At 35.1% G+C, this 27666-nt stretch overlaps 1 protein-coding gene across 1 annotated transcript in view; it reads left to right on the top strand.

Annotated features, from left to right (window-relative positions):
• MAN2A1 (mannosidase alpha class 2A member 1) overlaps window positions 1-27666 on the top strand; it is a 180702-nt gene that overhangs the window by 108970 nt on the left and 44066 nt on the right. The window contains exons 13-14 of the mRNA XM_051994766.1: window positions 25603-25768; window positions 27076-27294. Of these exons, the coding sequence (XP_051850726.1) occupies window positions 25603-25768; window positions 27076-27294 (385 nt within the window). The remainder of the gene's footprint in view (window positions 1-25602; window positions 25769-27075; window positions 27295-27666) is intronic.

Raw genomic sequence — 27666 nt, 5'->3', positions numbered from 1 at the left:
CCCTTCCTCTCACCCTCTGCCAGCTTTGAGAAAGCATTCTATGTTGCTAAAAAAGGAGAAATTAAAATTTTAATTTTTTTTTAAAAGCAGAAAAATTAGTGTTGTCTGTACTCAGATTTCATCAGGACTTTCTGTGGAGATGGATAGTATTTTTTACCATAATCCCTTTGGAATTGCTTTTGGATCATTATATTGCTGAGAATAACTAAGCCGTTCACAATTGATCCATTATACACTATTGCTGTTACTGTATACAATGTTCTACTGGTTTTACTCATTTCATTTTGCATCAGTTTATGTAGTCTTTCAAGATTTTTCTGAAATTATCCTGTTTCTTATTACTTAGAATCCAATAGAATTCTCCTGCAATTATTTACCACAACTTGTTGAGCCAATGTTGGGCATTCCCATAGTTTCCAATTCTTCACCACCACTAAAAGAATTGTAAATATTTTTGTCCCTATACAGACAGTTCTCACTTTAAGTAGATGATTCTATGCAGCTCTTCCTCCCCTCTTGGGGCTGTGCCTTACCCTGCCTTATCCAGGAGGGCTGCTGCCACCAGTGTAGCATCAGGATCTGGTACCCCTTGCAATTCAAGTGGCCTCAGTGCCTACATTGGAGGACTTTTCCAGGGGAGGAGGAATTGATTTGGGACTGCTGGGGTATCAGATCTAATATGAATTTGAGTAAAGCAAGAACTCATTGTGGACCCTTTTCCTTCATCTCTTTGGCACTGTGACCTACTAGTGTTATTGCCGATAAAAAGGTATGCACAGTTTTATACCTTTTGGACATAGTTCCAATTGCTCTCCAGAAAGGTTGGATCAGTTCACAACTTCTCTGTTACTGTCCCTATTTTTTCACAACCCCTCCAATCTTTAAAAGTTTCTTTTTCTGTCATTATTTTTCTATAGTATTAGTCTGTCTAATAGGCGTGAGGTTATACCTTAGTTAATTTAATTTTCATAGTGATTGAGGATTTTTCTGTATGACTATTAAGGACTTTGATTTCTTCTTTTGAAAACTGTTCATACTTGGGAAATTACTTATAGATTTTTCTCTGCATATTTGAATCTCCATATGTTCTCTTTCTCTGTATAGATTTCTTTATATATTTGAGAAATGAGGGCTTTATCAGAAAAACTTTCTGTAAAACATTTGCCCCCAGTTTCCTGTTTTCCTCCTTATTTGACTGCATTGGTTTTGTTTGTGCAAAAACTTCTAAATTTCATGTTATCAAAATTATCTATATTATATCCTATAATAGTTTGTCTCTTGTTTTGTCATAAATTCTTTCCTTATTCATAACTGACAGGTACATTATTCCATGTTCCCCTAATTTGCTTGTATCACCCTTTATCAGTAAATTATGTAACCAGTTTGACCTTAATTTGGTTGACAATGTGAAATATTGGTCTCTAAATCCTGAGCATTTTATATGGCTATCTCTATTGCCTGGATTGCTCACTCTCTTCATCTCTTTTTCTCCAAATTCCTAACTTCCTTCAAGTCAAAGCTGAAATCTTATCTTAGATACATAGATAAAAAAAGCTTTTTCTAGTTTCTTTTCATTCTAATTTATCCCTTCCTGTTGGAATCCTTACTAACTACTAACTAATTAGAGTTGATCTAATCTTACAAGAAGATGTTTTGGCCAGAACCTGAAACAAGGTACTAAGTAGAACTAATCAAGACAAGGCTTGTGTTCCCACCTTTACTCATTGGAGTCCACAAGTATGCTAGCTTCACAAAGTAGACTTTCTACTTTCAGGGAGTCCACACCTCCCTTAAAGCTCATTGGGCCAGAGAGCACTATGGGAGAAAACCCATAATCCCATTCTCTCAGAAGAGGCAGATAAAAGGCCAGCGATGAGGGATCTATGGCAGAATACATTTTTTCCTCTTGGCTGGCTGATCGCGCTGGACTCGAGAGGAACGACTCTGGTGCAGAGAACACTTTGACGGATTTCAGTGGAGCTACGCCAGAAGCCCTCTCTCCGTGGCAAGTTGGTGGCTGGGCTCCCCAGAAGGAGATAAGAGAGACCTTCCATCTCTGTCTTGGTTGGAGGCAGAAGAAAGCAGAGGTAGAGGCTGAAGGACAGAACCTTTGGATTTGGAGACATCCGAAGGGCTCCAAGCCTCTAAACCGGCTGTGCTCAGAGAAGAACAAACTCCAACATTTGAACTCTAACATTTGGCGCCCAAGCGTGGGAACCAAGGACCCTACTTTCACTGAAGAAGTCTCCAGTGACCAGGAACTGAGTGAGTACAACCTTTTTTGGCTGAAATGGGACAGATCCTAGGTAAAGATTCTCCATCCCCCACCCCAACCCCCCCAACCCCAGCCCCACCCAGGAGTGGTGCTATAGAAAGCCTGCTTAAGCTGATAGAAGATCAAGGGCTACTTGTAACTTGGGTTTAGGCAGCTAGACTTCTGGCTACATTAAAACGCACCTCCCCTTGGCTCTTAGAGGAAGAGAAAATCTCTCTTAAAAACTGGGCATTGGTTGGTCAACAGCTCTCCGCATATTACAATGAAAACGGTCCTCGTTCAGTTTCCATTGAAGTATTCTTTTTATACAATACGATACAGATGGCCTTAAAATACCGTACTTGTTCTAGGAGAAAAAGAAAAAACTCTAGGAATAGCCAAAGGGGGAAGCCTGAGATAAAGGAGGAAGACAAAGAACAGTTTAATGGCCATATCCTCACAGGGCAGGGAGACTTAAGTGAGGCTCAAGGGTGGGGTGAATCTGAGGCAGCTTCAGCCCCACCTAAGGAGCAGGTAATTGGCTCTCCTCCATCAACTCCACACTCTGGGATGGAGGGAGGAGGGGTAGTGGGGGGGGGGGGGCAGTGACAGCGCCAGCACCTCCCCCCCAGTATCCAGCACCTCCCCCCCAGCATCCAGCACCTCCTCCTATGAGTAGATTGCAAAAGGGACTAATTAAGGCCAGAGAAGAAGGGAAAAATGTATCAGAATTTCAACACCACATTTTTCCTGTAATTCAACAGTTTAATTCTTCAGGTCAAGAAAGTAGAAGATACTCACCTTTTGATATAGAAATCCTCAAAGACCCGAAAAAAGCTTGCACTCTTTATGGGGCTACATCAGCTTATGTTAAGATGCTATTACAAAATTTGTCTTTTGAAATCTTGACCCCTAATGACTGGAAATCGATAGCAAAAATATGCCTAGAACCTGGACAGAACTACTTGTGGCTTTCTGAATATAGTGAACTCTGTAGGATACAAGCCCAACAAAATATTCAAAGTGGAGTTCATACTGCAATCACCTGTGACCTACTAACAGGTACAGGTCCTTATGCAGATGTCGCAGCACAAATTGGTTATTCTGTAGCAGCATATCAGCAAATTGCTGATAATGCTATCAAAGTGTGGGCTTCTCTTCACAATAAAGACGACAAGGGAGGGGCCTTCACAAAAATAACACAAGGGCCAAATGAACCCTTTGCTGACTTTGTAGGACGTTTGCAAACAGCTATCATAAGAACAAATGGAGAAAATGCAATAACAGACATTTTGATAAGGCAACTTGCTAAGGAGAATGCTAATGAGGTTTCCAGAAGAATTATACTAGGACTGCGCAAGGATGCTCCTTTAGAGGAGCTCATAAGACGCTGTGCCACAGTGGGCACAGGTGCCTTTTATAGCCAGGCTATGATGCAGACTTCCAAAAATCCAAACATGAGAAGACAGAGTCCCTCTTGGCAAGGGACTTCCAGAGAGATTCGCAGATGCTTTCAGTGTGGAAAAGTAGGACATCTGAAAGCTCAATGTTGGTATAGAGATAGAATGGGAAAACAAGGTGGGAGAACAAGACCCCAAACCCCATGTCCAAAATGCAACAGAGGCTTCCATTGGGCCTCAGAATGCAGACAGATTCAGGGAAACGGGATGAGGGGCCCAGCCCCAGGGCCCAAGGCAAAAAACACTTGGGGCATGATGGCAGCCAATGGTGCACCCAGAGAGTGCCTAGAAGTCCAGTACCCAGACATGACCAGTCAGCCAGAAAGCCATATGATGGGAAAAGGGGATTACACAGTCAACCAGCCAGGAAGCAACCTGATGGCAGAAGGGAATTACAATTGGGGAGAATAGAGCTGTATGCAGCTGGGACAACTGAGATACCCCCTGGAGAGGTGAAATCTGTTCCTCTCCAGCCTATGGATCCCCTACCTCCAGGCACAGTAGGCTTGGCCATTTCACCTCCTTGTATGTACAAAACAGTGTCCATCCACACACTAATGTGGGAAACTGGGGAATGTGTAGATAATATCCCAGTCACTAATATAGGTAGACAATGTGTGACTTATCACCCAGGAGACGTAGTAGCATCAGGTTTACTCATACAGAATCCTAATAAGCAGCCTCGTGATAGTCACCCAGGTTCTGACTCCAGACCACAAAATCCAGGAATATACTGGACAGCAGCAGTAACGGCTGACCGACCTATGCTCACTATCTATATAAATGGCCTACCATTGGAAGGATTGGTAGACACAGGTGCGGATCGTACAGTTATTAGAGGTGCCAGTTGGCCCAGTCACTGGCCAAAGATTAAAGCAGACACCTATATGTCTGGAGTAGGAGGATCAATAGCAGCTGAAGTTAGTGCTGCCCCTATGAGATGGACTTTTGAAGGCAAAACAGGAGTTTTTTACTCCTTTTATAGTTGAAAAAATCCCCATCAATCTGTGGGGAAGAGACGTTTTACAACAATTGGGGTTAAAAATGAGTACTTCGGTTTTTTAAGCAGGGCTGCTGTTGAAGGCCTGCCAACACTTTCACCTATTCCTATCCAATGGAAAACTGATACACCAGTGTGGATAGAACAGTGGCCCTTAAGTAGCGATAAAATTCAGGCCTTATTAGATATAGTACAGGAGCAGCTTGAACAAGGGCATTTACAACCTTCTCTAAGTCCTTGGAATTCACCAGTGTTCGTTGTAAAAAAAAAATCGGGAAAATGGAGGATGCTCACTGATTTAAGAAAAGTGAACGAACAGATGGAAACTGTGGGAACTCTTCAGCCTGGATTTCCATCTCCTACTCAGCTTCCTAGAGAATGGCCTCTTTGGTTATAGACATCAAGGATTGTTTCTATTCTATTCCTCTGGATAAGGAGGATATGAAGAGATTTGCCTTTTTGGTGCCCAGTGTCAATTTAGCTGAGCCTTATAAAAGATATGAATGGACGGTTTTGCCACAGGGAATGAAGAACAGCCCCACTATATGTCAAATGTATGTTGCTGCTGCTCTTGCTCCAATAAGAAAAGCATTTCCAAAAGTTATGCTATTACATTATATGGATGATATATTGGGATGTGCACCTGAGGAACAAATTCTAGAAGCATGTCTACAAAAAACCATAGAAACACTAAGATACTACAAACTTCATATCGCTACAGAAAAAATTCAAAGGCATGCTCCTTTTCAATATTTAGGATATGAAATATATTCTAAGGCACTTACACTACAAAAACTGTCTTTAAGAACAGAGAGGTTGAACACCTTAAATGATTTCCAAAAATTAATAGGAGATATCCAATGGATGCGTCCAGTATTAGGTTTAACTACCAATCAATTGCAACCCCTATATGACATTTTAAGGGGAGACACTGCTTTAAATTCACCATGCCGGCTTACAAAAGAAGCTCAAGAGACCTTGAGAGAAGTTGAACTGGCTTTATCCAATGTAGTTGAGAGAGTAACTCAAAAACCCTTGGAAATATCAGTTTTTGCTACGAAAGAAGCACCCACAGTAGTCCTTCATCAAGGAGACAGTGTGATAGAGTGGGTGAACCTCCCAGCACAACCAGAACAAAGCCTTACGCCTTACCCAGTGCTTGTGGCTAGAATTCTATTAAAGGCCATTAAGCGAGCAGTACAATTATCTGGGACAAGACCTGACAAGATATATACCTTCTATACAAATGCACAAATTAATGTATGCTGTGAATATCTGCAGAGTGGCAGATTTTATTGGCCATGGCTCCAAATTTTGCACATGGATCTCCATTAAAGATAACCAGACTACTGCATAATTGGCAATGGATTTTTGAGGAGAAGGTTTCTAAGGTTCCTCTTGAAGGACCAACCATTTTTACAGACGCAGCCAAACAAAATATTTGTGCTGTATACTCTCATGATCTAACCGTAAAAAGAGTAGTCAGAACTCCTTTTCAGTCCACTCAGCAGAACGAATTATATGCGATCATGCTAGCTCTCACTTATTACCCAGGCGACATAAATATAATATCTGATTTAGCCTATTCAGTAGGTGTGGTACAAAGAATTGCCACAGCCCAAATAAAATTTGCAGCTTCTAATATATATCAGCTCTTTAAGGAACTTCAAGAGCAAGTGAGAAAGCATCCAGGAAAGATTTATATCCTGCATGTCCATTCACATAGTGGACTTCCAAGTCCTATTTTTGATGGAAATTCAAAGGCAGATAGCCTTTTAACTATGTTGGCCAGTACGCCTTTATTTCAGGAGGCCCAGGAATCCCATTCTAAATACCATCAGGCTGCTCGAGCTTTGCGTTTACAGTTTGGGATTACAAAAGAAGAAGCTAGGAGCATAGTGAAAAGCTGTACAGCTTGCCTTCCCTTCCACGCTCCTACACTGCCTCCAGGGAAGAACCCTCGTGGTTTGAGACCCAATGAAATCTGGCAAATGGATGTGACCCATTATAAATCTTTTGGTCGTCTGTCTTTTATCCACGTTGTGGTAGACACCTTTTCAGGATTCACTTTTGCCATGCCAGCAGCAAAAGAGACAGCCCGAGTGGTCACTGAATTCCTCATTCAAGCATTCGCAATTATGGGTGTGCCACAAGAAATAAAAACGGATAATGGACCGGCATATACCTCCAAACATTTTGAACACTTTTGTGCACAGTATAAGATTCTACAAACTACTGGCATACCCTTCAATCCTCAAGGTCAAGCAATAGTAGAAAGAAGAAACAGAGACATTAAGACACTCCTCCAAAAACAAAAGAAAGGGGGAGCCACGGGTAACCCTAGAGAACTTCTAAATTTAGTTCTCTATACCATTAATTTTTTAATCTTTGATAAAGATGCACTGGCTCCAGCAGACAGGTTTTATAACCCACCAGAAGAGCAGTGTCCAGTGCGAGCAGCTCCACTATCTTTAGATAATCGCCAGGTGATGTGGAGAGACCCAGAAAGTGGTGAATGGAAGGGACCAGATAGGCTAACTGCTTGGGGGAGAGGATTTGCTTGCATCTCTACAAGTGGAGAAGGAATCAGATGGGTGCCTACGAGCCGCATTCGCCTTGTCCATCGCAGAAAGTTGGAGCAGACCCTTGAAACAAAGGAGAAGACCCAAGAAATATCGGGTGGTTCTGTTGTTGATTGTGCTCACAAGAATTATTAGATTCCTGGCACATGAACTAATGGACAATGGAATCCTATTGGACTGTTTCTAGGACTTATGGACGTGTAAATTTTCAGATTGATTCTTGTTATTTGTTACATTACTACTAGCCTGTGTTATATTGCTATGTGCTCATGTAAATTATGTATAATGCCTCCCATATTGATGGATTTATGTATACCATGTATATCTGTTACAAAGTTCTGGCCCATATTGATGGATTTATGTGTACCCCCTCAGAAACCCCCTATGTTTTAAAACAAAAGAAAGGGGGAGATGTTGGAATCCTTACTAACTACTAACTAATTAGAGTTGATCTAATCTTACAAGAAGATGTTTTGGCCAGAACTAATCAAGACAAGGCTTGTGTTCCCACCTTTACTCATTGGAGTCCACAAGTATGCTAGCTTCACAAAGTAGACTTTCTACTTTCAGGGAGTTCACACCTCCATTGGAGGAGGCCACACCTCATTGGGCCAGAGAGCACTATGGGAGAAAACGCATAATCCCATTCTCTCAGAAGAGGCAGATAAAAGGCCAGCGATGAGGGATCTATGGCAGAATACATTTTTTCCTCTTGGCTGGCTGATCGCGCTGGACTCGAGAGGAACGACTCTGGTGCAGAGAACACTTTGACGGATTTCAGTGGAGCTACGCCAGAAGCCCTCTCTCCGCGGCAAGTTGGTGGCTGGGCTTGGTTGGAGGCAGAAGAAAGCAGAGGCAGAGGCTGAAGGACAGAACCTTTGGATTTGGAGACATCCGAAGGGCTCCAAGCCTCTAAACCGGCTGTGCTTTGAGAAGAACAAACTCCAACATTTGAACTCTAACACCTTCCATTGATTATTTACTATATATAGCTTGAACAAGATGAGATGTGAGATCTTTCAAGACAATTGTGAAAATCGAGTTAGGCTTCATCTACTTAAGAATTTGAGTAGACCTGAAGGACTTTGAAGATTGAGTCAAGGGCCTACTTAAGTCCCCTTCCTGCTATACTCCCATCATTTTCTCCTTATTTTCAGTCAAATATGAGCAACTATGTACTTATTGGTCAAGTTCAAATTTTTTTGGTAGTTCCCACGTTTAGAATATAAGACCCTCAGCCAATGAGGATGATGGTTAGTGGTGAGAAGGGGGTATTTGCGTTAGGGATTAAAAGTGTTAACCCTGCCCCAGAAGATGCTTCTTTGATGGGTGGGACGTCCTTCTCGGGGAGAATATATAATAAACTTTGCTTTGCTTCTAGAGATCTCCAGCATTTTTTGGATTAAATAGTGACCCCTCACCATTTCTGAACCACACAGCTTGTATGTACATATTTGTTTCCATATTTTCTCCTTTCTCCCACCATCTAATTCTCAGTTCTCTGAGGATTGGGACTGTTTTTTTTTTTTTCCTTTCTTTGTATCCCTATCATTTAATTCATACCTGGCACATAGTGAATATAAAAGACACTTACTTAATGCTTACTACTAATGACCTTATACATCGTTTAGCATCCAAATTCACAATACTTTAAGTGTCTTTCCAAATTCAATAGACAATAAATAAACAAAAGGAAAAAAGTGTAGAATTGAACATATTCTTGAAAAAACTGAAGAGTTAAAGATGAATGCTAAAGAATATAAATATTTCTTAGTATGACATGAAACTTCACACCAGTGAAAATATCCGTAATAGACTGGAGCACAACAAAAATAACAGTCAGTTCAGGGACCACAAATGAAAGCAATAGATATAAATGGAGATTTAAATAAGTGAGTGAGGTAACAAGTAATAATAGTAGTATTTATTTGAATATATATTTGAATCATAATGGCAATTAACATTTATTTGAAAGAAAATTATAATGATGAAATTAAAATTTCTGGAAGTCAGCTAAGTCTGTCTTCAGAGGGAATATATCCATAAAACTATATTAACAGAGTAGAAAAAGACATTATGTAGTTTTGGAAATTCAGAAGCCAACAAATCTGAAATAAACAATAAGATATATTAAATTTATAAATTGGAAACAAAAAAAAAAAATCTAAAAGAATTGCAAAAAACCTAAAAGCTAGTTCTTTGTGTGAGAAACAATGAATGGTTATGTTCCCATAGTTAAGGAAAACTGGAAGTCTGGAATCAAAAGTAGTATAGAGGAGGGGGGAGCAAGGAATCTGCTGAAACCAGTTGCAACTACGTAAAACTGGGCAGAACTAGTTGTATAGTTTAAAAAAAAAAAAAAAAAAAAAAGCTGAAAGAAGAAGGTCACAGCTTAGCTTGAGTATGCCTAATTCATTGCTTCACAAATATGAAATTCTCTCCAGAAGGAGCTAAGGCTCATTTTCGTGGTCATCCAATGTATGTAGCCGGAGAGATGACATATTATGGGGTGCATGTTGTAGGAGGGTTGAGAAAGAATGGTAATCTCATCACACCAGCCAGATGGGGGAGGGACTTGGCCCATTGCAAGAGATAAAAGACTATGTTCTACCTTCTTCCTTCTGTAAGGTGTGTGGGAAATCATTTTGAGTTTTCCTGCAAGAAATGGATTAAAAGTTTAAACTGTTTCACAGTCTTGAGGTTGAGCAATAAATGTACTGCTCTCTTATTTGGGGTTCAGAATTTTGAATATTTGAAAATACTAGCAAAATTGATAAACTTTAGCCAGTCTAATTAAAAAAAGAAGGTAGAAAGTCAAGCATATTGTGGACAGTGTAATTAGAGGACTAGGCCCCCAAATGTAAACTATTTAAACTAACAGAAGCCCAAATAAAGATTCTAAATAATCTCTTTTCAGAAATGGAAACAGAACTAAATGGAATGGAATTTTTGTAAGACACAAATTGACCAAAGAAAAAGACTTCTGATCTTAATAGATTCATGGGATAATTCTTTCTAAATTTTAAAGAAGTAGTGCCAGTACTACAGAAATTATCCAGAATTGAGAAAGAAATGCTTTCATTAGACTTCTTTTGTGAATTAAATATATTACTAATCCATAAACCAGGGAAGATTAAAAGCACAGAAAAAATACTGTAGACCAGTGTCATTAATTGTTTCAAATATTGTGAATAAAATATTGTCATATTGACTACTGAAAGTAATCCAGTAAATTTTAACCAAATGGGGTTCATATCAGGGATGCAAGAGTTTTTTTTATATTCAAAAAGCAATTAACATGATTTATCATTAAAAAGCTGTTTAAAACCACATGATTATCTTAACATAGTGAAAGTCTTTGATAAAATACAATACTCATGCTAAAAAACCTTCTAAAATGTTAACATTGAAGAACCTTTTTTAAAATAGAAAACTGTGTCTAAAACTTTAACTGAGCAGGATTGTGTGCAATAGGGCTATACTAAATAATTCCTTAGTAAATGTAGCATTAAAGGAATGATAGCCATTCTTTACCTTATTATTTGAAATAATTTTAGAAATGATAGTACAATTAATTAGGAAAGTGAAGAGAACAAGCATTTATTAAACAATATGTCACATACTATATGAAATACATTATAAATTTTAAATAATTTGATTTTTCACCACAACTTTGGAAAATGGGTGTTATTATCTCCATTTTTAAGAGGAAATTAACAGGCAGAGATGAAAGTAACTTGCCTAGAGGCACAAGCTAGTTGGAGGTCAGATTTGAACCGAGGTTTTCCTTAATCCAGGCTGAGTGCTTTATCAACTGTGCCTCTTTTCTGACATGAGAAAGAAAATAAAGGCATAAAGATGTAGATGAAAAAAAATTATCCCTAATTGATGAAGATATGATGGTTTACTTATAAAATGCTATGAAATCAGTGAAAATACTAATTGAGAAAATTAATAGTTTAGAATTTTATACTATAAAATTAACTCACAAAATTTTACATATTTCTGTATAACAAATCAATAATAAACTCTTTGAAGCAATTATAAAATACTTACAGAACAGTCTAATAGAATTATATAACTTCTATGTCACAGCTTCAGTCACAGAGATCCTAAAAGTAACAAGAAGCTAAGTAGCTTGCAAATTTTTCTATGCTCACAACTGCATTATACCAATATAGTAAATATCAAAGTTAATTTACAGTTTTAATGCTATGTCAAATGAACCAAATCAAAGGTTTATTTAAGGGAACTGGATAAATGACAAAATTTTTTTGCAGAAACAAAAGATCTGGGGTAAAAAGAAGGCATGAAATGAAAAAGAATGTTACTAGTGCTTAAATTGTGTTTTTGAAGAATTATACTGATTTAAAAAAATAAACATTTACAACTCTTTCCTATTTTGTAAAGTCTTTTGTAATAAAACAAACCAATTAAGTAAAACTAATTATTCAGTCACCTCTTCTGGAAATGCTTGCAATATTCCATATCTCTAGTAACTACTGTGCTTTAAAAAAAAAAAAAAAAAATCAACATTGCTTAAATTATAGCGAAGCATATCAATAGAATAGACTAGATCATGGAATCAGAAAGAATGCAACTAAGTAACCTAAAGTTCAAAAAACCAGAATACATAAATTATTAGGAAAGAATTCCCAAATTGATTTAAAAACAAAACAAAACAAAACACACTTCTAGGAAAACTGGAAAGCAGCCTAGCAGAAATTAATCTTATATTACTACCTTATGCAATATTCCATAGTAAATTCAAAATATATATATGATCTTAATATTAAACAGATCATTTCTCTGCCAGATTGTGTGAGGCTTTCTTAATTGTTAAACAAGGAATAGATACAAATTAGGAAAAACCAAAATGGATAACTGATTAAATTGAACTGAAAAATTTTTGCCCTCAGGACCTAATGGGTCACATAAAATAGAAGTACAAAAATTTTAAACACAAAACAAATTTATTATAAAAGTTAGAAGAAAAAAGTTGTCACAAAGGAGGCCCATAATAAAGTGGCTGGGGGTAGCTAGGTGGTGCAGTGGATGGAGCACCAGCCCTGAAGTCTGAGTTCAAATCTGGCTTATCTATTTTAGCACTTCCTAGCTGTGTAACCCTGGGCAAGTCACTTAACCCTACTTGACCCAGCAAAAATAAATAAGTAGTCTGTTTTTTGTCCCCCATTATTTAAGAATTAAATTCTATGGAAGAGTCAAAGTAAATGCCTGGAATATATTATTATTATTATTATTATTGAAATTTCATATTGCTTAATGTTGTGGCTCATGGATGCATAGACTTTGCTATCCTGTGATGAATCAGTTGAGCTTGAGTTCTGAACTGCAGTAGGGCTAAAGTCAATTAGGCATCCATCCTAAATGTAAAACCAATATGATGAGCCTCTAGAATCACACTGTGGAGAGGACATTGGGTACCAGCTGCTTAAAGAAGGGTAAATCTAGGTGCCCATGTTTTGCTACTACTCTTACCAACCTGGGTGAGATAGTGATCTCTCAAAAAAGAAAACAAACAGAAGAAAGAATGAAAGGAAGAAAGAAATGTGAAATTGTTGGTTGTACATATAATTCCCTTTTTAATGAGTTTTTAACTTAGATCTTTGAGGACTTAAACTTCAGTTTTAACCTCACTCTCTTTTTAACCTCTGTCCAGCTTGTCTTTTGAAGTTGCCCCAAGTAATCTCAACCTAAAACAGTTTAGAGCATAGACTGAAGTGATAAAGCATATTCAGTTTTCCATTTTTCTGAATCAGATTTTTTCCCCATCTAAATGCAGATTAATAAAGCATGCCCTACAAGATGAACTAGGAAAAGGATTTTAGTGAAGGTACTTCCTGATCCTGAAAAAGTCAGGAAGGGCTTCAAGCCCCTTTTGGGCCTCACAGTACTTCACAACTTTGTGGTAAAAGAAAAATTTTAAATAGAACCTTTGGACATAATATATTTCAATCTTAAATGGAGTGTAGCTTTGTTTTTTAGGGAAGAAAGTTATTCTGTTTGTAGAATTAGAAAACTTTACCTGTAGTTATTCATTCAGGTAGGTGCACAAAATGAACTAAACGTAGTACAGATGGACATTTTGTCTCTCTGTGTATTTCTTCAGAACTTATATCTTGTAATATTGTGCCAGCATTGACTTTAAGTAGTTCTTTTTTTATTTGTAGTGTGCTTTTAATTGTTTGATTCAGATGACTTATTTGGCTCATCTAGGAGAATTTTTCATAGAACTAAACAGTTCAGAGGTGGAAAGGGCTATATGAATGTTAATAATTTTCATATTCAAAATTCTTATTAGAAAAAAAAAACATGAGATTGTATTAAGCTTTTTAATTTGGAAGGCAGGGAAGATGTCTTTAGAACATTTTAGTTAGCAAAACAATTCTACCACAAAGAACAAAACAACCTTGTTTTTTATCAAGTTAATTCTTAATTTTTTTTTCATTTGAGGAAAATTAGTTTACATATGCGTTCAATATTATTCCTTTTTTCTGTAAATATAATACTATCTCCAAATTTAAATAAAAAGTTCTTCTGTGAAAAGAAAATTACATTTTGACTGGGAAAAAATGTTTTATTTAATCACATAGGCAGGTTATTTTTAGGTTCTTTCAGAAAAGGATAAGAAAATGATTTCTGAATTTAATTCAAATGGAATTTTTAAAGTTGGGGAAAATTGTCTAATAGTATTTTTGTTAGATGAAATATTTATAGAATAATAGACATATTAAAAGCAGTGACTCTAAATTTGATGTCAGCCAAATAATGTCTGTCTTTGTTTTTTGAGTTTTACATTAATCATACTTGAAAGGTTGTCTTATGGGTATACCATTTGGCATTAAAATTTGGAATGTAAGTAAACTTTTCTTTTTCCCCCCCTTTTTTAAATTAAAGCTTTTTTTATTTTCAAAACATATACATAGATAATTTTTAACATTCATCCTTGCAAAACCTTTTGTTCCAAATTTTTGCCTCCTTTCTCCCCACCCCTCTCCTAGATGGCAAGTAATCCAATATATGTTAAAACATGCACAATTCATGGCCTTAATCATCTATGGAAAAGAACTATGTCTATCAGAGTTGATCATTGTATAATCTTGCTGTTCCCCTGTACAATGAATGATCTCCTGATTCTGGTCACTTTACTTAGTGTTAGTTCATATAAGTCTCTCCAGACTTCTGTGAAATCAATCCATAGCATTCATATACTATAACTTATTCAGCCATTCTCCAGCTCATGGGCATCCACTCAGTTTCCAGTTTCTTACCATTACAAAAAGGGCTACCACAAACAGTTTTGCTCATGTAGGTCCCTTTACCTCCTTTATGATTTCTCTGGGATACAAGCCTAGTAGAGCTACTGTTGGATCAAAGGATATACACAGTTTGATAGTTCTTTTGACATAGTAATTAAACATTCTAATCTTAGTTTTGGGTGTTTTTTTTTTTTTTTTTTTAATGTTACAAAGTGAGATACTACATTGACCTGAGTGATGTTGTATTGTGCTTATAAATATTTAAAATACTTAATCCTGATTTCTTTTTTATTTTTAGAAATAATTAATGTTTTTTACCTGCCTTTGAGACTAAAAAGTAATAGCTTTTATATTTCTAAACATTGCCAATGTAAAATTCTTTCAATCTTATTCTTTCTTGTCTATCTTGGTGTATATCTGATGAGGAAAAAAAAAAGACTTTTTAGTCTTGTTGTAATAAAAAACATTGAATATACCTCCCTGCCTGCCTCAGTTCTTTTGTAGGGAATCACTGAAGTCATAGAATAGTTTCTACCTGTCATTTTCATCAACAATTAAATTGATTGGGAGAGAAAAAGAAGGGATAGAGGGGTAGACAGAAACATAGAGGGGTGTGTGTGTGTGTCTGCTAATTAAATGGTAAGAGTGTATCTGTACTTTTCCTTATATGCAATGTGATGTTCACCTTTTGGTGCACTGCTCTACCCAATTTACATTGAGGACATCACTCTTCTAGTCTGCCATGTTTTTTTATAGCCTTGCTATTATCCTTGACTCCACAATTCCTCATCCTTGACTTCTTACAGTTATCTGATGTTTACTATCAATTGGCATAGTCTGCTTATATGCCCCGTCTCACTACTCATAATGCCTTAGATCAAACCCTTATCATCTCATGCCTGTGTTTGTGCCATAACTTTAATTGGGTTCACTGCCTCACTTCTCTTCTCAATTTGTGTGGTCTTTTTTTTTTTTTTTTGAGAGAAATGATTATTAATAACTAATGTTTTGGGGGACATCCAGAGTTCCCCCTTTTGCTATAGATTTCATTTCAAAGTTCAGTCTCTTCAAGGACCAACACTGATTCTCTTTAAGTGCAATTTTGACTTCAGGGAAATCTGGTGGTTTCTATTACTTATGATATTAAACATATATTCCTTTGTTTGAATTTTAAGCCCTTCACAACTTCTCCCTCAATAAATCTTTCTATTCTTGTATATCACTGCTTTGCTCTGACCAAATTGGCCTTTTCTTCATTCTTTATCCATGACACTCCAATTCTCATCTGTGTTTCTCAGTTTTGCATGCTTGAAGTTTATTTCCTACTCACCTGTACTTCATAGAATCTTTTTTCAAAATTCAGCTCGATAATCACCTTCTACACAAAATCTCTCCCAACTGCTAATGACTGTGGAGGATTTTGGTTAATTTTTTAAAACTATATTTGCTGTGTTTATACCATATTATACTTATCAGATACATGTTTTCTCTTTTAATAGGATGTAAACTACTTGGGAACAGAGACTGTTTAATTTTTATCTTTGAATCCATAGTATCTACCATAAAGTAGATGCTTAATAATTTTTACTGAGAGGTGGATTGATCAGTATTGTTTCCACTGCCCTGAGACGGTGCTAATGATAGTCTATTTGGCAGTGTAATGACCTAAACCTCTAATGAATCAAGCAAGAGTTTTGGAGGCTAAGGACCTAGGATGTAGCAGCAAAAATAACACATTCCCTGGGGAAAGCAACATGAATGCATAAAAATGTGTATAGAATATGTACAAAATAGAGGGTGGAGAGTTATAACAACTGGGCATGGTCAGGTGAAACCTCAGGATGGGAGAAAATCTCAGATTTTAAGGATAGCAAGGAGTCTTGGGAGGCAAAAGTGAGGAGGAGGGAATATATGCCAAGCATGGGTCACAGTCTATATACAACGATGAAGAGAGAGAATATTGTGTGTGAACAAAAGCCCAAAAGATTGATTTGACTAGGATGTGGCGTGTATGAAGAGCAGTAATGCATAATTAAGCTTGGAAAGGTAGTTTGGAGCCATGTTGTGTTGGGCTTTAACTGCTAAACTCTCCTTTTTATTTTGTTCTTAGAGGTAATCAGGAATCAATAGAATTTGAATAGGAAAATGATATTTTCAGAACTGTGCTTGAGGAAAATCACTTTAGTCGCTTTGTGAAGGATGGATCAAAATGGGTTTGAGGCAGGGAGACTGATTAGGCTGTTACAGTAATCCAAGTGAGAGACAATAAAGGCCTGAAGTAGGTTGGTGCCATGTGAGTAGAAGGAAAGGGGTACATGTGACAACATGTTTGGGAGGTAGAACTGAGAGGACAAGGCAGCTAATTGGTTATGTGGCATGAGGGAAAGTCAGGACTAAAGGCATTCATAAGTTGTGAAGATGAATGATTAGAAGGTGATATCCTTGATAGGGGACATTTTGGGTAAAAGGTAAAGAGTTATTTTTTGCACCTTTTGAATCTATTAATGCTATGGGACATCTCATATGAAATGTTTAATAAGCAGTTGGTCCTAGGGAAGTGAAGCTTAGGAGAAAGACTAGATTTATAGATAGACATTTCTCTTTGATGCTTATTTTCATAGTTGCCAAAGGATAGTTGTGGGTTTGTTCCTGCTGTTTGTAGAGAGAATATTAGATCTCTTCCTCATAGGCTTATGGTAAGTAGAGGTTAAACTTTATTTCATTCTTTTCTGGGTATAATAATCATGCTATTTAGTTCAAAAATGTGGCTTAATAAAATGCTGTTCTTTTTCCAAAGGGATGTGATGTTTGTTTGTGTGTCAGGCAGGGGATCATAGTGTATATATGTACTAAGTCTGAACTTATCCAGAAAACTCAGGGCACTTTGATTTTATTTCTTTAAAGAACTAGGGATGATACCACAGGAAAGAAATTTTATAAGGCAACATGAATTTACTCTGAATTAGACACTTTTCTCCCTTTATTCACATCCTCCTTTATATATTATGACAAATAGCAAAATTTTTACAGTGTCTCTTTAGCCCCATGTGTACTTTTACAGCATTTCTTCTATGCGTTTCTTTCTTTCCTGACATTGCTTCCACCCTAATCCAGACCTTCATTACCTCATATATGGACCAACAGTGGCCTATTGTCAATCCCTCTGCTCCCATCCATTTTTCCCTCTGTTGTCAAATTTATCTTTCTAAAGAGCAGAATTGATTATTTCACATTGCCAATTTCTTCTGTTCTTTTAATTAATTCTGTTGCTTCCAGGATCAAATATAAAATCCTGTTTGGCTTTTAAAGTCATTCATGATTCCTTACAGCCATTCCAGTCTTTTTACATATTAACTCCCTTACTTTCCCACAACTCCCCTCATTTTCACATAAACATGAGTACTCTGTGATTCAGTAATACTTGCTTCCTTTCTATTCTTGAACTAGGTACTCCATTTTCCAACTCTGTCTTCTGTTATGTGTGAGGGCCTGGAATGCTGTCCTTCCTCACTTCTGCCTCCTAACTTCTCTGGCTTCCCTCCAAGTCTCAACTTAAGTCTTATTGTGCAAGAAATCTTTCCAGATTCCCCTTATAAGCTAGTGTCTTCCTTCTGTTGATTGTCTCCAGTTTATCTTATTGATCTTATTGATATACCAGAAGTTTTTTTGCGCTGTTGTCTCCTCAGAGCAAGGAAATATCTTTTTTCCTTTTTTTATATTTACAACACTTAGCACAATGTCTTGTACATAGTAGCCTCTTGACAAATACTTAGTGACTGACAGACAAGTATTATTTTGAGTTTTATTTTTTGGAATTAAGCAAAAACAGTTGTTTAGATTAGCTCGTTTCTGTGGGTGTGATATTTATAGTTCTGTAACGATGTGTAGTATGATTATTTTCCAGCTAGTTATGTTTATCATGTGAATCTTAGTAAACTAGGTAACTCATGTTCAGATTGTTTCAATGTATATATTACTCAAGTACTTTTTGCCACAAAGGATGATTATTATATATCCTGTCATTGATAAAATGATCATTGCGGTCTTATATTGCCAAAATAATGTAATTCCCTATTCTAGGAATAATAAATGGAAACATTTTATGATGCCATCCTTCTGTTATTTAAACATTTAAAAATTGTTGGTAAAATACTTTTATTGTCACATTTCTATCTGGAAGGCAATGTAGACTAGGACTCCTAAAATGTGTCATAGGCATAAGCCTGTAAGAAACAATTTTTAAAAATTAATTTATGAGCATTCTAAATCTAAACATTTCTCTTAAAAAGGGAAAGAGCATGACAAAAATAAGGAACAGAAGAGGGATGAGGAGAAAAAAAAAAAGACAAAACCAGCCCATGACTGAAAAATCTCGGTCTCACTTGATTTATTTCATAGTTATACCATTCCTGGACAGTAAATACAATTTCACATTATGATATAAAGTATAATTATAAAGCCCAGAGGAAAAATTCATTTTTAACATTTTGTTTCCTCAAAATAGCAGTAGTTTAATTTGTTGCACACCCTTGAAGAATTATTTTTCTAAAATCATCTAGTTTCTCTTTGACCATTCTTTTTTAATAGTTTTCCTTTCCACATGCTTAATGCTCCCCAAATTTCCATTAACTGAAATAATCAGAGACTTCTTCCTTCATTTAGATGCATCATTTCCCCAATCCCTTTTGAGTAAAGAGAGAACCCTTAACTTTGTTGGCTTACTAGACAGGCAACAAATCTTACTTGCACAAATGTAAGCAAAAAGAAAGACCTTAAGTTGCTTATATTTTATTAAAGGAAGACAACATATAAATGGGTTCTGAAGGAAGTTGTGTAGATTGAAGAAGGAAAGAAGGTTCTTACAGTTATGACAGCAGAATCCAGAGAGTTGTTAATCCCAGTTCGGAGGGGAAGGAACCATGGATGACCTAAATCTGACCCCAAAAGCACTCACCAATAGGAGAAGGGGGCTGGAATGGTAAAGGATGAGTCAATGGCGAAACTTTGAGAGTCCAAAAAACATATTTCATTGGTCCACTTCTCCCATGTAATTAACACCTCATTTGAAGCCTTTCTCATTTCTCACTTCTGAAGTATCACAGAAGTTTTCTAATTGTTCTTTTCTCAGATTTTCCCTAATTATTTCAAAGGAAAAATCCTTCTAGGACTAATCAGAATGAAGGGAGTATGCTATTGTTTTGATAATTTAATTTTTCAGATTAGTTCAAAAGCTCAGACTGATATGTTTTTATTTTTTATTTTTTTTAGAATTTCTAAAAGAAGGAATAACAGCCGACTGTTTCTATACTAATAAACAATTGTTCGCCTTATTCATACTATACAAAATTTGCAACAAATCGTACTTGAAGAATAGACTTCTAGGAAATTTACTATCTCCTGCTATTTCTTCAGGGAAACAAATCTGAAACCTTTTGTTAGTGTTATCTATTTTTTTTAAAAACTATTAGTTTTCTCATATTTTCATAGACTTAATTTGAGTCTTAGATTTTGATCACTAAAGAGATTGTTTCTTGGTCATTTAGGAGATAAATATCTTTGTGTTTTTTTCCATGTATCATTTTGGTCACTCACAATGGTTGTAATAGATACTGGCCACATTTGGGCTTGTAACAACCAAGACATCTAAAGACAAAAAAGAAAGACATTGTATTTTTGGAATTTGATTATTCAATAGTACCTTAAGCACTATATTTAGTGCATGAATATTCTATTTTACTTTTATAACACAATATAATTGTTATTTATTTGCTGATTAGATTTCAATAATAAAGTCAAATAGAAAGAAAATATATTTGGTAACATTTTAAGTATAACTTTTATATAGAGCTGTTTTAATTGTGTTTGATTGCGACAGAAAGTGACCTTAAGTTCTTCAAGCCTATGTCCATAGGTTAGATTACAAAGTTTATGAAGACTTTGAAAGAATCTAGATTTTAGAGTTGATATTAAAATTTTAATAAGAATATTGTTTTTTAAAAGATATATATTTTTTTTTGTCAAGAAAATGAAATCCAAACTACTGTCTTCTTGTTCCTTTTCAATTTTAGGTCCAGATTTTTTTTTTTTTTTCTGCAGTTCCTATCAATTAAGAATATGTTGGCTATGAAAAGCTTATCTCTTGATAGTAAGAATTTGTATTTTTGGAAAGGCAAGAACATTGGTGTGGGAATATATCTCTTTTTCTACCAGCTCTAAGTTGGAATTGATAGCTTTGAAATAAGAAATATATACCTAAGTTTGATTAAAAAAATAATAATAATAATATAGGCTTATTTGTCCGGTGAAATAAAATCAAACATAAATCAATTGTAACCGTGAAGATCATGTGCTAGAAACACTATTTAGATGAAAACATCCCAATAATTTGAAAAATATATAGTATATTTCTATTTAAAACATAGATTTAAATCAATAGTATATACATATTTAGAAAAAAACAGGGTAAAAACAAAAGTAATCCTTCAACTGATAACAAAAATTTAAATGTTACAGTTGTTTTTTTTGAACAACTAGGAAAAAAAAGGACTTATTAGCATAATTAAACGAGATTTCTAGCACAATGCTAAATACTGAAAATAAAAATATTGCCCCTGCTCTCAAGGAGATTACTTTCTAATAAGGGAAGATAGCATACATAATGGAATGGTAAGCCAAGAAAAGTCAATTTTTTTCTGAACGGTTACAGGAATGGTAAATAGGATTAAAGGGGTATAGATTAATCTTCCCTTTCCATGAGCAATAGCAGAGAAAAAGAGGAAGGAAAGGAGGGAGGAAAAAAGCATTTTTTAAGTGGCTGCTGTGTACCAGGTACTATGCTAAATAAAGATATCCTGTTTAATCCTCAACTCTGCGATAGGTCCTATTCTGTTCCCATTTTATAGTTGAAATAATTGATAGAGGCTAAATGACTTGTTCAGGGTCATGTAATAAATGTGTAAGGGATTTAAACTAAAGTGTTTGATGGCCCAACCTTCTCTTTACTGTCACCTAGATGCTTCTACAGAATTGATTTGATCATAGTTTTAGAATTTAAAGAATCATGATTGAGGAAAGATACATTACATAATGATGAACTGACTGATGAGATGATCAGAAAACATAGTAAAACATAGTTGGGTTTACCTGAAATAATAGACCAGGTGAGACATAAAAATTAGGACAACAGAGTTCCATGGTGTATGTTACAAAAATGAAAAAATTAAAGCTTCCTGGGAATGGAGGAAATCAGTAAAATGCTCAAAGACATCGTCTTTGGAATCAAATGAATTTACATAGATTTGTGGTTCCTAAATTTGTTGAACACATTATAACTTAGTCATGCTTTCCTGTTTTATGTGACTTTTCCCTTGACTCTCATGTTCACACCAGGGGACCTTCCTCAAATCATCATTATTATGAGGATGTGAGTGGAGCATTTGATTTTTTTACCTGTTATCCCTCACCTTTGCCGTGTGACCAGCCCAGCTTCTTTTTCTTTTTTACACTTCCTATTAGCATCCTATTCTTCTGTTCTTTCCTGTTCCATAGTTGTTATATGATTCTGGCCTAGTTCACATCTACCCTAACCCCTCTGTTGTCATCTTGAGGTGCATATTTTTAATTTTTCAAGTGCTGTTTCTCTTCTAAGAATCAGTCATACAGCTACTGTTAGGGCATTGGTATTAAAAAGATGGACCTTTTGTTTCTGAAATGATACTTCAAGAGTTCAGTCATCTTGAGATCATTTAAGGAACATTTTAGTTTCCTGAAGGCTCTTTCCCCTTCTATGTAATTTTAAGACTAGTTCATTATTCGTTTGTATTGTCTGTCCCAAACATACTGATGTACAAGCTGTGAACATTGTCCATCTGTTTCTATATCATAATCTGGGCAGTAGGCATTCTTCATCTACTTGTTTTTGTATGGATGATTAGGCCATACTTTTTTGAGTGATTATAGTTCTTTCCTAAGAGGCTGTGCAGTTTTGGGGATGTTTTATAGAACTAACAAAGTGTCATCCTCAAACAAGAGCATTAAGTTCAACTTAGGATCCATATGGAATCTTTCATCTTGAACTTTGCATTGAACACATTTGGTGAACATTTATGTCATTGACTCAACTGATATCTATAAATCAGGGGATTCTTGAAATAAGATTATTTCTGTCCTGTCTTTTAAAGAATGTTGAATAATTTTAATGTACCAGTGCTAGACAACTTGTTTGAAAATTTATGGTTGCATATTGCTTAACTCTTATCAAAAAAATCAGTAGGCAGTCATACAGTTAGTAAGTATCTGAGGTGGGATTTAATCAGATACCTTTTGTAATAACTAACCTGTTACTCATAATACCATCATCAAAGATGGAATGCATATTTAGATGGTTCTCTGAGTGACAGTAAATGTATATGAAATATACTTTTGTTAAATTATGTTATAAATACATATAAAATATAACAAGATTTCACAACTGATTTGATATTTTGGTTGGGAACAAGTAAGATATTGCAAGGTTGTGAATCTTCATATGTTCAGCAAACCCCAAACCACAAATTACTGAGGTATTCAACAAAATTTTCGGGGAAAGAAGATGTAGATTAGTTTTATAGAAAATGATGATCAGCAATCTAAATATTAAAAACTCATACTCCCCCCAAAAAGAGAGTGATTAGAAGGTAATATTTTTTATTATGAAGGAGTTTTAAACTAATTGAATTTAAAACTAGATACTCTGTGATAAAAACTACATACTTTGAGAAAATGACAAAGTCATAAGAGTAAGAATCATTCTCCAGTAGATAAGTTGTCCAAAGACACGGTTAGGAAGTTTTCAAAAGGAGAAACAGGCAGAGAAAATTAAAATTAAAACAACCTTGGAATATTACTGTAGTAAAAGATGATCAGTGCTCATGAAAACAATGTAAATTTATTTCTGGTAACACTGAATTCAATCATTTTAGAAATTTATTTGAAATTATATAGTAATAGCTAGAGCAAGTGGTTTGTATTCTTTGTATCAGGAGTAAAGAGACTATCAGCATAGCACTAATTATATCAATGCTGTTTTTAACAGTCAAAAACTAGAAGCAGTCTATATGGTCAGTGACTGGGAAAAAGCTAAACAAATATCGCTATGCCTTCTACAATGTGGAATTTAGGGGGCACAGCACTCCCATGATTTGAAAAATCCATTTTTTGATCCTATCATACTATGGAAGAATTCTGATTTTTTTTTTCTTTTATGGCGTGTTTACCATACCTTGTTGTAAATTTGGGTTAAGCATTTGATCATAGACTATATAATATAATGCCATACATATATTTTGTGCATTTCTGAATTTCTAAAGCTTTTTTTGTGTCCATCTTTTGGTTTTCACATGTCTTTTGCAGCTTCGATAAAATGCCCCTGCAAATTCCCATTAAATTTCTTAGGCTCACCCACAAGTTATCAAAATCATAATAGGGAAACTTATAATGTGGAAGCGATAATTGTATGCTAAATATAATGGAATGTTATTATACTGTAAGGAATAGTTATGTTGAAGAACACCATAAAGCATCAGAAAACTGATGAGTAAAGGAGAATGAAAACATAGAACTAAAAGAATATACCTTGAGGACTATTGCTTTGTTTAAAAAAAACCCCAAAAAACAAAAACAAAAGAGCTCAAAAACTAATAATAAACCCAATGCTCAATGCTTCTTACAGCTGATTTTCTTAGTTTTCTTTTAGCGTAAAACAAGTGAAGGATATAGGTGTATGGCCAGTTATTCATAACCACTTTTAAAGTAACTGTTTTGCTTAATTTTTTTTTAATGTAGTTTGTGGTGATTTTCTGTTTTGTTTTGCTTATTCTGCAATTGATTTCATCTGGGAAAAATAAATTTATTTAAAGGTATATATTATTTGGATAAGAAACTTGTAACAAATTACTTTTAAGTTAATGACTTTACAGCTCTTTTATTTTATTATTGTGTTAACTTTAATAGATTTACATAATTATTTTTGAAAATGTAATAACATTATGCTGATAAATTAGACTTTTATTAAGTTTTCCATTCAGAAATCACTGCATAAAAGAGGGTATTCTTGACAAATTTAACAACTTCATGATGATGAATGAGTAGATAATTTGTTGAGGTATGTTTGTTCCAGAATTTAATCAGTTTAATGAAGAGTAATTTTCATGATGAAATTATATATACCCATAGATACATATACATGGCTTCAGAGTATACAACTTTGAAGAAAAAAGTACACAGTAAGATAAGATGCTGGCCTAACAGCATCTTTGGTGGTCTGGGGCCAGCTAGATTGGTTGGGCAGTACAGCCCCAGGAAGAGAATTCCAAAGCTAAGTGGCTTAGCTTCTTTGGGGCCTTTCAAAGTTTGGTTCAGGTTTCATAGTAACAAGGTGTGGTAGGACTTAAGATTGGAGAGTCTGGAGTTAGGTAGAAATAGAAAATTCTCAGTAAGAAAGATATTAGTCCCAGGGCACAAGTTTCAAGCTGAGGGACATTAAGTCTTTCAGGCCTCTAAAAGTTTGGTTCAAAGGGTGTTCCCACAATGTGTAATAATGATAATAGAAATAACTAGCATTTATATAGCCCTTTAAGATGTGTTAAAAGTTGTACATATGATATCTCATTTGATTTTACTTTCACAACAGCTTGTGAAAGATCTGTCACTGTCCCCATTTTACAGATCAGGAAACTGAGGCTGAAAGAGCTTGTGATTTGCCCAGAATCACACAGCTAGGAACTGATGCAGGATTCAAATTCTGGATTTTCAAATCCAGCACTTTATCTACTCTGCCACCTAGCTGCTTAACTAGGCATGGTAGAAAGAGGGCTTTGGGTACAGGATTAACTTTTAATTTTTCAGAAATTCTGCCAGAATATTTTATGTATAACGCTTTATTATTTATTTTTTAAATTAGTGCTCAGTTCACCACAACAGAAGTTACATCAATAATTTTTTAAAGAAGATTGAATATTGTTAAAAATAATTATAACTATTTTTACAGGTACCTTGTGATCTACAATCCTTTTGAACAAGAGCGTCACTCTGTAGTTTCAGTCTATGTGAGTTCATCAAAAGTTAAAGTACTCACAGATTCAGGAAAACCTGTCTTAACTCAAATTAGTGCTGTTTGGGAGGGACCCAATACAATTTCAAATGAAGCATATCAGGTATGTACTTGTTTGTACCCCTTGTATACACTTATAATCTGCTTTATTACTTTAATGTGTATCATATCTCCCCTACTAGATTGTAACCTCAAGGGTCAGGATTATGGAATTTTGAATATTTGTATGATTTGTTGCTTGGAAGCAGTGTCTTATATAATTGATGATTAATAAATATTTCAGTTTACTTTGTTACATTAAACAAAGTATGTTTAGAATTATGTTCTGTTGGTTACATTTAATTTGTATTTATAAATATTCATACATATTAATTTTGTTATCACACATGATAACAGATTTTATTATTTTGGTTTCCCAGAAAATTGTTGCACACATTTTCATTTCTTAGTATTGTGGGTCCTTAATAAGTCATATAGTCTATTTTCAATATTTCTGGATAGTTTTATGTAGCTTTTATTATAAGGGTTAATGAGAACAGAAAGTGTTCTTAAACTGCTAAAATCAAGAAAGATATAACCTTCATACTATAAATATCTGAGAATTTCATTAATCTATGTTAAATGGTATTCCAAATTTAAATCTTGAGGTTGAATTTTTAGTCTGAAATTTACTTTGTTGGAATTATATTAATTAGAAAAGGAATTAGTGAAGATCTCAAGCTTATAAGAAATGCACCAAAGAATATACTTTATACTCACATAATTAAGTGTATCACCTTTATTTTACAAATCTAGAGCATGTTATGTATTTGTAAAATCAGTATTTCATTTTTAAAAAGGAATTTTTATTTTTGATTAATTCATTTAACATTCAGCCCATTTGTTAAACATCTACTTTGTTAAGAGGACTATTATCTTTATATCCCTCGTGCTAAGGTTTATTAATACTCTTCTGGGGGGGAAACATTAGAAAAATATTTAGAAATAGCCACATAAAGCTTACATATTTCATCATAAGGTCATAGTTTTAGAAAGAATCTTAGAGATCATTGGGTTGAGCTTTCTCTTTTTATAGATAAGGAAGTTAAAGTCTGGAAAGATTATGTATCTTAACCAAGTAACACAGCTAGTAATTGTTTGAGGTGGAATTTGAATCAAGGTCTTTCTATCTTCATGTTCACTGTGCTCTCTCCAGTAAAGCATGCTGACTCTTAATATCTAATATTAAAATCTTATATGTCTCCTTAAGTTTGGAGTTGTATCCAGGCAAATTCCCCTAGGGATAGATTTGTTATGTATAATGTTAAAAAAATTGTATTTTGGGGATAACTTTTTTTTTTTTTTTGCTCCTTGATAACACTTGATAATTATTTGAATTCTTTAACTGTTTTTCCTCCCTGCAATCAATAGATTTCCTTTGTAGCCCATCTATTGCCATTAAGTTTGAAAATATACCAGCTTTTGGAATCAGAGAGCTCAGAGTCACACATGGCTGCTTATGCAGTCTATAATATGGAAGCAAGTTCTGGAACAATTTTCAAGATAAAAGAAATGAAATTCAGTACAGATGACATAGCTATAGAGAACTCATATATGAAACTTGCCTTTAGTGGATCTGGATTAATGGAGGTATGTCAATAAATACTATCGCTTATTATTAGTACTTACATGCAAAAAAAATATTACAATTTGCAGAGAACTCTCCCTTTTATTGCCTCATAAACCAGTATGTATTGGGGGAGGTATACAATTTGCAGAAGTTTTTGGGAGAGTCTAGATGGACTGTATGGCCTTTTGTAATGTAAATTTACTAAATTAGTCCTCAGACCCTGTGGTGAGCTTTTTCTTCTCAAAACGCAACCAGGCGATAAAAGTTCAGATCTTTTATTATCTCCAATATAGCCCGGTTAGCTTAGAGGCCTATCTCTCTGCTTGGTTCCAAGAGCTCTCTCCGAATGTCGCCAAATCCAAAGGTTTTGTCCTTCAGCCTCTGCCTCTGCT

Source organism: Antechinus flavipes, chromosome 1 (assembly GCF_016432865.1).
Source record: "Antechinus flavipes isolate AdamAnt ecotype Samford, QLD, Australia chromosome 1, AdamAnt_v2, whole genome shotgun sequence".
Classification (NCBI taxonomy): domain Eukaryota; kingdom Metazoa; phylum Chordata; class Mammalia; order Dasyuromorphia; family Dasyuridae; genus Antechinus; species Antechinus flavipes.
Note: the sequence above shows the minus strand (reverse complement) of the source record. Positions and strands in the feature narration are given on the sequence as shown.